At 41.2% G+C, this 12,383-nt stretch overlaps 1 protein-coding gene across 3 annotated transcripts in view; it reads right to left on the reverse strand.

Moving 5' to 3' along the window:
• COL19A1 (collagen type XIX alpha 1 chain) overlaps window positions 1-12,383 on the reverse strand; it is a 594,002-nt gene that overhangs the window by 159,573 nt on the left and 422,046 nt on the right. For all 3 annotated transcript variants that reach the window (XM_019520501.1, XM_019520502.1, XM_019520500.1), the window contains 5 exons: window positions 11,400-11,462; window positions 10,261-10,305; window positions 8,951-8,986; window positions 7,642-7,695; window positions 4,305-4,358 (listed from right to left, as the gene is read on the reverse strand). In XM_019520501.1, coding sequence (XP_019376046.1) covers window positions 4,305-4,358; window positions 7,642-7,695; window positions 8,951-8,986; window positions 10,261-10,305; window positions 11,400-11,462 — 252 coding nt within the window. The remainder of the gene's footprint in view (window positions 1-4,304; window positions 4,359-7,641; window positions 7,696-8,950; window positions 8,987-10,260; window positions 10,306-11,399; window positions 11,463-12,383) is intronic.

The following is a 12,383-nucleotide window of genomic DNA, read 5'->3' on the forward strand; positions in this document are numbered from 1 at the left end:
CACACACACACACACACACAGAGCCTCTGCCTGTGTGCATGTATGCACACACACATGTACTGGTGGGGCCCCATGCTCCCCCATCTGGCAGGGGCAGGAAGAGAGTGAAATGGTTGGGGCTGAGGCAGGGCTGAGCTGCTCAGTTCTGCTGAGGGCTCCCCCTGGGTCCTACTGCCTCTGTCTCTTGTCAGCTTTGACAAGCAGCCAGAAGCAAATAAATATTACTTTACTAATTTTTTTAGAGGTTCTTGCAGGCCAGATAGAATGGCCTGGTGGGCCAGATTGAGCCCGAGGGCCATATTTTGCCCCCCCGATATACCATGATAGTTACTAGAGTCGCTCAAATCACCTTTGTTTTTGTACAGAGTGACTATGCTTGCATCCTTCAAGAGGAAATTCATCTTCTCTTCAACACATACATAGTTAGTTTGTACAGATGGAAGAGGAGGATGGATTTCCTGTATTTAATAACTTCAGCCAGTATGCTATCTGCACTTGGGGCTTTACCACAAGCAAGCTGATCAATGGCTTTTTCTACTTTGTCTAAAATAGGTTCATGGTCAAGCACTGTCAGGGTTGAGAGGTTTTCAAGTGCGTTGAGAAAGAAGTCACGGACCATATTTTCATGAGAGTTCTGAGTAATGTTCAATTCATTAATCCATCTGTGTATTGTGATCATTGATGACTTCACTTGTGGAGGATTTTAAAGGGATGGTCTTCCTCGGAACAGGCCCAGAAGCTTTCCTAATGTCTCCATACATTGCTTGCATGTCACCCCGGTCAGCAGCTTTCTGGATACTTTCATGCAGTTGTAGCCAATAATCATTTGCACAACGTTTCACTGAGTGTTTGACCTTTTGGTGGATCTCTTAAAGCACCTGCAAGTTGGAGTGGCTAGGGCCCCACTTATATTTAAGGAGACCTGACTGTTTCTTTTCTATGAGTGGGATCATTTCAGGTGAGTTCTCATCAAACAAGTCATTTGAGTGGTGGTGCAAGGTACCGTAACAGTCCAAGGCAGTTTGATAGAAGGCTCCTTTGAGCTGAACTCATATCTCCTCATCAGTAGTATGCACCTAAAGATATGACAGAGCCCCAGAGAGAGTTTTAATGAACTGAGATGATACCTGAGGGATTATTCACAGCATTGATCTGGACAGATGACAGAAGAAGAAAAATCCACCATGCAGACTGAATTTTGCTAGCCTCTCCTTGGTGAGATATTTCCTAACAAAGGTAAAGCTATATTCACGGACAAGTGCAGCAAAGAGCACACTACCATGGGTTCAAAGGGGAACCTCATTAGAAACATGAGAATTACACTGAGGTTCAAAAGCGGAACAGGGTATTGCACCTGAGAAAAGATCTTGGACAAAACTTTGAAGAATTTCAGGAGTACATGGGGAGAAAATGCATGTTTTGACCAAGCTAATTGCATGTTTTGACCAAGCTAATGGACAAGTCCACACGGTCAGGATCTATCAAGTATTTCAGTAAATTTGGAATAGAGGAACCAGGTGAAAAAAATAGATGAAAAGCCTTCTTTCCTGGTATCATCCTGAGAATATGAATTATTTAGCCATATCAGTGCATCTTTCTTCTATGAATAAAGATAATTCTGATTGGGACAGAGCATTCTCTCTATTTCTGAGAACCAGCCATCATCCAGTCTGCAGAGGACTGAGGATCTGGATGAAAATATTTTCTTGGAGTCCTTTACGATTATTGGAAGAAAGTCATGGAACCAAAAGGTACCCATGGTGGTGTTTTTAAGGGGGGAAAGAGGGATGAGTGAGTGTAGCATCCTAATAAACTAGTCTTTAATTTGGAATCAGGAAGAAGATGTATAGAAGAATTCCTGACAACAGAATAAGGAATATGGAGTCCAGTCAAAGGCCTCCTCTAAAGAAGGATTTTCATTTTCTCCGGATGTCCATTGCAAACATGTCTATCTTCAGATGGCCCCATCTGCAAGTTCTGAATATAGAACTGAGTCTTTGACCTCCCACTCACAGTGCAGGGCCATTAATTCATTGGGACTGTCTGCTTTGGTGTTCTGGAGACCAAGAAGATGGTAAATGCACTACTCTTAGAAGTGATTGTCTTCCCTGAATAAGGAGCAAGATCTTACAGTGCTTTGTTAATACAGAACATTGCTTTGGTGTTGCCTATTATTACCTATACACGACATGACAGTATGTGGTATAGCAAGACTGACCTTGCTCTCTGTAGCACTCTGAGACTGAGCAGGTTGATAGGAAGTTTCACATCCTGTGGTATCCAGACTCCCTCCACTTGGAGGTCCCAAGTTTTTTAAAGAAAAATAAGACAATAACGATAAACATAAAAAAGGATGAAAGCCAAAAGAGGCTTCAAGCAAAGCTGTAGGCCTGAAAATCATGAACCAATAAAGCGCTCTGTCTCAAATCAATAGCAGTTGAAATGAATTGAGAAGCATGAAGTATGCACCACCCTTAATCCTCTTAAAATGGGACACTAAGAGGGGAAGGGCTATGGTGTGCTCTCTAGGTACTGATTAGGCAAAAAGTCTCTGAACTCAGAAGTGAATACAATAAATTTGAGTACTATCTGCCAAGATTAATCAAATGCTGTTATTTCTCTTTTCTATATAGGCCTTTTAGCAATTGAACCCATTAGGACATTTTTTTAAAGGATTCTATTACTTTGTTTCCTTAAAAATAAAAATGGACTACAGGCTTCCCTTGATTTATGTGGGCTCTGTATATACAAATTCACTCTTATGTGATGATTCTTTTTATACCCCAGATTCGTTATATGTGAGGTAAATCTGCTCTTATGCAATCAGCTCCTGGGCTGTGCCATGCCGTGCTGCAGGCAGGTGGTGTTGGCTGCTCCTGGGACCGCTGCAGCAGGGGCTGGGGTAAGTGGGGAAAGGAGGAGGCTTGGGGTGTGATGAGGTGAGTCTGTAGGGGAAGGGACAGGGGGAGGGGTGCGGTGCAGCCTGTTGGCCACTCCCAGGGCTGCAGCAGGAAGCAAAGCAGAGGAAACTGTGAATGGGTACGGGGTATGGGATGGGGGTGTGGAGCATGGCTCTTGCTACTATGAGCACCTCAGGAAGGCTGCAAGCTGGTGGGCTGTGCTGGACTCTTCCCAGGGGGCACGTGCCTCTGGATCTGTGCATGGGATGACAGCAGGCTGCCACTGCAGGCTGAAGTGGGTGGCAGCACCGGGCTCTTCCTGGCACTTGGGACAGGCTGCAGCAGTGGGAGGGGGGCTGCTGCCACCCCAAACTTTTCCACAGCCCCCCACCCAACCTGCCCTCCCAGTGATGCTGCCGAGTACCATCTTAGATAGTGCTTCAAGTGTCTCCGACAGTACTATCTTATGACAGAATAATTATGTGTGATCACATGCACATGTAGACTGTATAAACTGTGACAGGGGCTGGCTGAGGCATAAGGGTGCTAAAGTGCAGGGGCCCTCTGCCAGCTAGCCCTGCCCTGTAGCCTTGTTCTGCCCTGTAGCACCAGCCAGCCCCTCTGCCACTCATCACCACTACCCAGACCCTGCAGCTGACCACCCAGAACTGCTGCCAGCCTGGGGCTGCTCCACCCTGTATCAAATTGCTGTGGTCCCGAGTGCATATGTAAATGCTGTGCAGTTTTCCGCAATCAGTTCCTGTGGTCCTGGGAGCAGTTTTCTTCAGTGCGATCTGAGCCAGAGTTTATCACTCTGCCTTAACTGCATGTGTAGATGCACCCACTGAGAGCTAATTTGGCCTTCTCTCAATGCACCTATAGAAGCGATACATTTCTTTCTACTACATTTTTTATTTATACCACTGAATTAGGGTGCTAAGATAACAAACAAGTTTATATGATTATGGACACATTTAAGGAAAGTTTGTTGATAATGACAAATCACAGATTTAAAATGCAGATTGTAAGAGTTAGGTTCTGTGTTTTAAAAATCTGGAATTACCATAATCTTTCTACTTTTCCAATTCTGTCTGACATTTTACATTATTCTTTCCAAGCTACTTTAACAATCGTAGGCAAGCTCTGAAATGTGATTCTCCTGTGTTAGTGGTATGATCCACGCTTTGTGGATGGTAATATACAGGAAAAAAAGGATATTCAAGTTATACAGCTCCATGGTCTAAGTTGAGGCAGAGTTTGGATGTGTTCCAAGTCCCTTGGGACAACTACTAAATCATCCCTCATAAAAAGCCCGCACAGTGATGTTTCCCATGGCATTATTTTATCATCTCATACTCTGCTCTCATAAATTCTGCTGTCTGTTGAAAATTACACAATACTTACAACGTCTCCTGGAAGTCCTCGGGGTCCAATAGGTCCTGGAGGTCCCTGGGGTCCCTATGATATAACACAAGATGATATGCTTATTCATCCTGAATAAGAACATAAAGCCAAAATGCCTTCTACTAAAATTATTTCTACTTGGATAAAGCAGCACAGTTTTAAATTAGATTATTCTGCATTAGCCCAATGAGATTTGTGTTGCTACACTTAAAACATTCCATATTAAGGAATTAATTTTTCAAAGCATGCCCACAGCAGGGGTTTTCACTATGTGCCAGATCCTCATCTTGAATCAACTGTCATAGCTCTGTTCTAGTCAATAAAGGTTGAATATTTTGCAACAATGGTATATCTGGCCAGCACATCCACATAAGGATAACAACTAGTACTGAAGAGACTGAAAAAATAACCTGGATCACAGAAGTCATAACAAGACCAAGAGAATCTCAAGTCATTGGACTACAAAACTTGAATCAGGATTCTGAATCTATCTTAGTGTTCAATTGAGGGGAATGACTTATTTGTCTGCCATGCATACCACTATTCTAAGATGTATCTCCAAATGCAGCTTAGAGGGTGTTAAATAAATTTTTACTGTGTTAACTTATTTTAAAGGTTACTGAAGATTACCAGAGGGATCAAAAAAATCAAAAAATTTTGCATTAACAAGTCAATAGATAAAATGTATACATTGTACAGATGGGAAGTGAGACACAGGAAACAAACTGACTTGCCAAAGGTCACACAACAAGGCTGTGGCAGAGTAGGAACTTCGACCTATGTCAGCTGCATCCTGGGCTAATGTAATGACTGGGCTATCATCCCTGGGGTAGGGGCAGATAAGATTACAACAGGCAGCACTGCAACCTGGTTGCGGAAGAATATTGTAAAACACCATCTGGAGAGGCTAGGCTGAGGTAAAGGGGAGGGTTGGAGCCCCACAGAAGACAAAGGGATCAAGACCAGGTGGGATCACTGTGAGCATTGCCTTCCGGGAATATATAGGTCATCAAAGTCATGGCAGGCGAGAAAATGTAAGATCCACTTCCTGGCAGACCTGGTGATCCAGAGCCAAGGTCTACCCTGTTGCCACCCGTAGGCAGATGAGTGCAGGGCAGTACTAGCAAGCCCTATAATACCTACAGATGTCACAGGCCTGCTTTGCACACCCCTAGTTTCTGCTAATCTCCCAAGTTTTTCTTTGAATCTGAGCCTTCAGTACTAAGTTATGGAGATCATATAAGCTCCTAAGATAAATCAACTGGCTGAATATTCCTGGCATCACTAGGGTAGTTACAGAGCCTTCCTATATTACTTGAACACAGACCATCAAAGAATTATGAAGAACTTTCTGAAGACTGCTGAGACAGAGACTCTAATTTTTGTTAAGGCCTTGGGAATGATAACTGTTCAGAAAAAGCCCTTTTCTGAGTTAGAAGGGTAAAAAAGAAATGCAGTTAGTGCTTGGAGCTAAGGAATTTTAGGACATATCACCCAAGAACCATAAGCAGTCTTGTTTTAAGAGTGAAGGAACATAGATTTTTATTTGAAGCCCCAAATGACAAACAAGATTAATCAGAAATGCTGGCAGCTGTTTTCCTCAGGCCAGGAACAGATTGGATTTAGATTCTTTCTTGTCAAGAGAATGCTGAGGTTTGTTCTTCATTGAACTTTCCCCACCAAGATGTTAGGCCTACACTTTCAGGAGTAGAAATAAGATGGGTTGTATTTCTCTATCTAAGAAGCAGCAGTTGAGGGAAAAGATTTCTCCTCCAAAATCTCTGTCACTGGGAGAAACAAGGGGGAAGACCCCGAGCAGCCAGGGGGGAACCCTGGGAGCAGGAGCTGGCAGGGGAAGAAAAAGGAAAAAAAAAGAAAACAGAAAAACTCTTACCTATAGCCAGAGCTGCGGTGAAGCCGGAAATGGCAGCGGGACCCAAGCAGCTCATTAGCTGTGTCTTTATACAGCTGCGGCCAGCTGATAACATCAGCTGCAGGAGCTGGCCGGTGGAGATAAAAGGAGCCACCGGCAAGGAAGAGGAGGGGAGACCAGCAGGAGCACCAGAAGGGAAATCTCTCCCAGAGTCCCCACGAAGGGGAGGAGTGTGGGGATTTGCATCCTGCAGCACAGGAGGAGAGAGTGAAGCCCTTCATGAGGAAAATGCTGCCGGCAGCAACGCAGGGGGTGAGAGGGCTGAGGAGCCTTACTCAGAAGAGGAGCTGAGACCCGGAGACAGAAGAGAGCAGGAGGGGCTTGAGACCCGGAGTTACCCGCAAAAAGCCAGGAGAGTCGGCAGAAGCCAGAACGCCAGACCAGGTGTGACCATAGAGGGCTTGGACAGCCTCAAGGAGGTACCCCAGGTGGGGGCTGAAGGGTACAGTTAGTGGAAAGGGTGATGGAAGACAGGCACTAGCCGTATAGAGCCGCCCCACCAGAAGACGTGGGGAAGATGCGCAGAGAGGGATCACCAGGGGTACAGTGAATCCTCAGGCTCGATAAGGAGCGGAGGGGAGGACATAGAAGCCAACAGGCTGACCCAGACCCAGTCAAGGGCTTGTTAAGGGTCTTAGGGGCTTGAGTCGGTTGGAGTAGGGCAGTCGGGGGGAGCAGGAGATTAAAGGGGGCGAAGGCCATCCCTTAGTATCTCATATTGCTTCATGGGTGATATTTTTTTGTGTGTGTTTTTTTCCATTGCCCACTTTTGGAGGGGTTGTTGGGTGAGGAGCTCAGGTAGTTTACAGCTACGGACAGGGCTAGTCGGCTGTGAGGGGTAAGGGGGCGAAGTGGGCCTTTGGCCTGGCTACTATATAGCCTGCTAAGTAAAGGGCGTGCAACCTCAACTGTCGGAGGGACTTGGCTGAAGATCATCAGGATTCAACAAGGTGGGATGCAAGGGTGAAGTAAAGGGGAGGTGCAGCCTTGCAGAAGATTGTCGTCCAGTGGTCCTATGCATGAGAGACGCCAATAGTCTAACCCCACCACTGGGATAAGATCAAAGTTCTGGCAGGCGAGATTGGGGAGAGACTATCCGGCTCAAAGACACCAACTCAGCGGGACCACAGGGACGGACAGGCAGACAACTCCAAGCATCCAGGGACACGTGGCGCTTGACTGGATGTTCAAAGCCAGGTGGGTACAATCTCCATCAAGGTAGAGTCTACTTGCATACAGATGGGGAACGTTAAAGGACAAAATTTAGAGACAAAATTTGGACATGATACTGTTACTCCAGACCAGATTCAGAAGTGCCAAAAAGGTTGACTGCAGGACAGGATCTTGCTCAAGGTCATATTAATAAAACATTATAAGTTATATTAATAAGTATATTTTACATACCTCTGGGCCAGGACTTCCAATGAGGCCAGGTGGACCGGGATCTCCTATTTCACCCTAAGTAAATTATTTTTAAAAAATTACGTCTATAGTATATCCATGAATAACCATTGCACATATAATAGCATTTAATATGTACACAAATCAGAAAAAATCCCTTAAAGCCTTTTGATCCTTTCACACCAATTTCTCCCTGAAAATTACAGGTCCAATCATAGTAAATTGAAATTTAAACTAAGATTAACTATATTAACTGTATAGTCTACCAATTACCATCATATTAATTTAGCTAACACAATCTATGTTAATTTTTTTCAGGAAGAGCTACTGATGTCTCTGAAATTTTGAAAAAGATTATTTTAAAACAGCTCTACTTGCAGTGGAGTGTATAGTGTTTTTTTTTTTTGCATATGGACATGTGCATGGAAGCAAGGTATTACTTAGAAGTTCTTCTGGTTTGGTGCTTATCCTTCACCTGAAATCACCTTGTGTGTGATTTCATATTACTCTCTGGAATAGCTACTTTTAAAATTCTATTCAATATTATATAGTTTTTAATAACGTGCTTACAACTTATTATCTGAGTGACTTTCAAAGGAACATTAAGCAATATGACTAATATCTGTTGTATATTACAAAGGACTATGACATAAAAAATAAGCAACAGGAATAAGTAGAATCTTAAAAGAATGAGGAGTTTGTTTTTATGAAAATACTCTTAAGGAATAAAAAAGTGAAGTGTAGACAATAAGGTCGTAAGAATGGCCTACAAGTAGAAAGGTTTTTTTAGCGCTTCCCAAATGAATTAATAGGCCTTTTTAAATGTAGCTGTTTTTTAGCTGACACACTCTTTTGTTAAATTCTTACTTTGTATTCTACATATACACATATGCATAACCCCCCCCTAAATACTAATGAAATACAAATAGTTTATCCCATCCAAAACTCCACCAAAGAAATTAAAGGGAGAACACAGAAAAGCTAAGCACAAGGATGCTAGCAGCCCCAATAGAGATGCATAGGAATGGGTAAAGTTCCCTGTACCCAAGTCTGTCTCTAACTCTGTGGAGTCAGCACTCTGAAATCTCAACTTTTGATAGGTAAAAGTGAGTGAATCTGATATAAATAACCGAGACACAACAAATGTAGAACCCTGTGATGACATTTTTATAGCTGAGTTTCACAGTAACATAATCATGCTGTTCCTGACACTTAAACTGTTAAAATGCATGAAGGTAAAAGCTCTGAATTCAAATATGGTGAGGTAATCTAATCTAAGTATAAAGCGTCTTTAAATTTTACTTATACTCACTGGATCTCCCTTTTCTCCTTTTTCCGGGAGCTCCCCCTATGGTAGTACACAGAAAATGTGAACAGTTACTTGGCTATTTTAAATGGTTAATATATTCCTCTGCTTTTGGAAAACAGCCCTTCAAAGCATAAAGAAAATAACTGATAAGTATTCAATGAAAACGAATAATTTTAAGTAACATTTAAAATTATGAAAGTCCATCTGAAGTACTGCTGAAACAGAATATAAAAATATAAGAAAATGGAACTCTACTACTGTTTGATTTTTTTAAAGTCTGGTTCACGTATATGTTACACAAAACAAAGCATAAAGCAGAATCAGAGACATCTACAAGAAAAAAGCATTGATGACTATATTAGCAATATAACAATATGAGTAAAATTCTTAAAAGCAAGAATGACTAATGTATTCTAAGTCTCTACCTTTGATTCTTTTCTCTTAACCCCTTAGTATCAGAAGAGAAAGCTCAAACATAGTAAAAGGCTGCAGAGGCACAATGTTTGCAAGTAGTGCAGTGGGAAAAGCAATCACATTCTCCATACCACAGCCAAGCAGTGCCTAGGGCTACATACAACTAGGATGTGTTAAGTTCAATACTGTTTGTGATCCAATTCAACAGTCCATCCTTATTCAACAACTTCCCTAAGAATACCTTTGAAAGCAAATGATATAAGCATATATTTAAAGTGAAATATGTCCTAAACAATTTGCTAAATTTGCAGGTCTGGCTGGGGAGAGGGGTCTGTCTGGGTTGCAGGGGGGGCAGCAACGGGTTGGGGGGAGGGGAGTGCTAAAATAGCATGGTGCCAGGAGGCAAGGAAAAAAAACAACAGCCCTGGGACTAGGGCCAGTGGCTGGGTTTTCCCAGCCTTGGGGATGCACAGGTTGCATTCACCAGCCTAACCCAGATTGATTAAGAAGGAGTGTGCATTGATCCAGGTTTATTTTGGATTGGATTATTCCATTTTTAGACTGGTCTACACACTGGCAACTTTTGTATGGTTATGGGTTTAGATTAATTTCCTATCACTGAGACTGGGTCTAAGTGTAAGGTCCACACCTAGGCAAAAAATTTAGATCAGGTAGCCATTTTTAACATGATCTAACCTCTCCTTAACCTCCTTGAATATATGGACTTAGTCCATGTCTGAGGGCTGTCCTCTCAGAAGCAAACTGTCTTGCTAGAGCATATTTTCCTGTGCCTATTGTCCTTCTACTTGATATACAGTCTAGTTTCAACGATTTTTCAGTTTCAAGGATTCTAGTAATACTTAACTATCACAAGTGAGATTATGAGTTAATTTTTTTACCTTTTCTCCTTTTGTACCAGTTAAGCCTATTTCTCCTTTCTGGCCCTATTAAGAAAACAAAAAATATTTACAATCTCATTTTCATTCTGACATCCAGAGAAAAGCACTCTGGGCCAAGGTGCTTCTTGCCCTAAATGAAGTATAAAATCTCATCTCAATTAAGATTTGTGATTTTGCCAGCTTCGAGTCACTTAAAATTATTGTCTTCTATTAGAGAGGGGGGCTTCTGAATTCTAAGTACTTGGACACTATTTCATATATCCTTGGAGAATTTTCTTTTTCCTCCATAGAATAAAAGTATATCCAACCAGCAAATATACATTTCACAGTTTAAAGTAGATATATTTTTTTTAATGAAATACTGTAAAAAAACTGGATATAAATTTTAACTCCTAAGCATCTAGGCTGCTATGTGATCTCCATTTTTAAATACTTTTAGTGCAACAAACTCCATCGTTTTGCTAAAGAAGAATTTTTAAAACAATATTTGCTGGTGTTAGCAAAAATATTGATGATTTCCCCATGCTGGTTCAACAGACAATATGACATATAAACATATCTCAAACAATTTGCACGTCCTTTTGCCCTGTTAAAAAAACAAAAGCAAAACCGAAAAAAAAATTCTCCCTTGTTCTATTATATCCTAGCAAATAGAGAAAATCTTTATAGAATTCTAAAAAAGTATTACAGCAATTTCTCCATGTCACTGCAAACAATGTGGTTTTAGCTGTTGTTGGAGCCAGTCTCAGGAAGACATACAAGGCTCTTGCTCTCATATAAATTCCACCCCTTCTTTGAGAAAATTCTTTTGGCTGGCTGCCCTTTCAATTTCCCAGGAAAGATCCACCACTGATTTCTGCTGCAGAAACCAGGTAGAACTTTCTCTTTGGGAACGGAGAGATGGCCCAGATCAACACCATTATTACACACAACACTATGCTCACTTACTGGTGAGTACCATAGGTTAAATACTGGTTGCAAACTGATCTCGATGGCCCAATGGCCCAAGCAAATATAACATTTTTTCTTCTATTAAAGGATATTAGGATAAACAAGATAAATGGGACTGGATAAATTAAGCAGTAACAAACTAGTTGGGTATCTTGCAATTTGTCATGCCCTGAGACCGAATGGCTTACAATTTCTCCCTTTTGTCCTTTAAGTCCAACAGCCCCAGGTAATCCTAGTTGTCGTGAGTCACCCTGTGAAAAAATGCAAATGAAATGTAATTAATAAAAATACAGTATGACATAACACTAATATATAGTTACAATAACTTTTGAAATATTGACTCATTCATTAATATGTATAAACTCTAAAATTCTACTTAACCATCAAACTCAGAAGATAAGATACTCAGCAATATATCAAAGTAAAGGACTGTAATAATGTATTCTTTATCATGCAGGAGATATTTCTATTCAATGTATAATTGACACTAGCGGAGGTGCTATGTGTATGTAGGGAGCAAAACACCCATGTTGAGGAGTGTTGCATGGCTATAATTAAAGAGATGTTATCTTAAATCATCAGAATGAATACTATTTTTATGGTCACTGTAACATTTTGTGTGTACCAGAAAATATCAAAGAATTACTTCGCTAACATGAAAAAGTACCACAAGAACTGTTTGTTTAGTTTAGCATGAAAACAGGGAATGGTATTAAAATAGTTAAAGCATAAAAGTGATATAGAAATAGATGGAATTAATATTAGTGACAGTATATTTGTGATGTTTCTCAGAATAATAGATGATATTGAGGTAATCTGGCTGGAAGACTGTACTGTATCTATTTACCCTTTTGTACAAAGTAAATATATATTAAATATACAATGAATGACATTTGGCTTTAATTCTGTGGAGGGAAGACATGGTGCAAAAGGAGAACAAAAGCACATTAAGAGCAAGATGGTCTACTAGAAAGACTGCTGGATTAGGAATCAGAAGACCTGAGTTTTAGTCACGGTTCTGCTAACAGCCTATTGGGCAAGTTAGCTCACTTTCTATGCCTTAGTTTACCCATCTGTATACTGGTTTATATCCTGAAAACTTTGTGTTCAGTAACAAGATTTAAATAGTTATACAACCTGTGAATTTTCACTTGCCTGCTAGCTAAAGAGTA

Source organism: Gavialis gangeticus, unplaced genomic scaffold (assembly GCF_001723915.1).
Source record: "Gavialis gangeticus isolate Ggan-Ray unplaced genomic scaffold, GavGan_comp1, whole genome shotgun sequence".
In the NCBI taxonomy this organism is placed as follows: domain Eukaryota; kingdom Metazoa; phylum Chordata; order Crocodylia; family Gavialidae; genus Gavialis; species Gavialis gangeticus.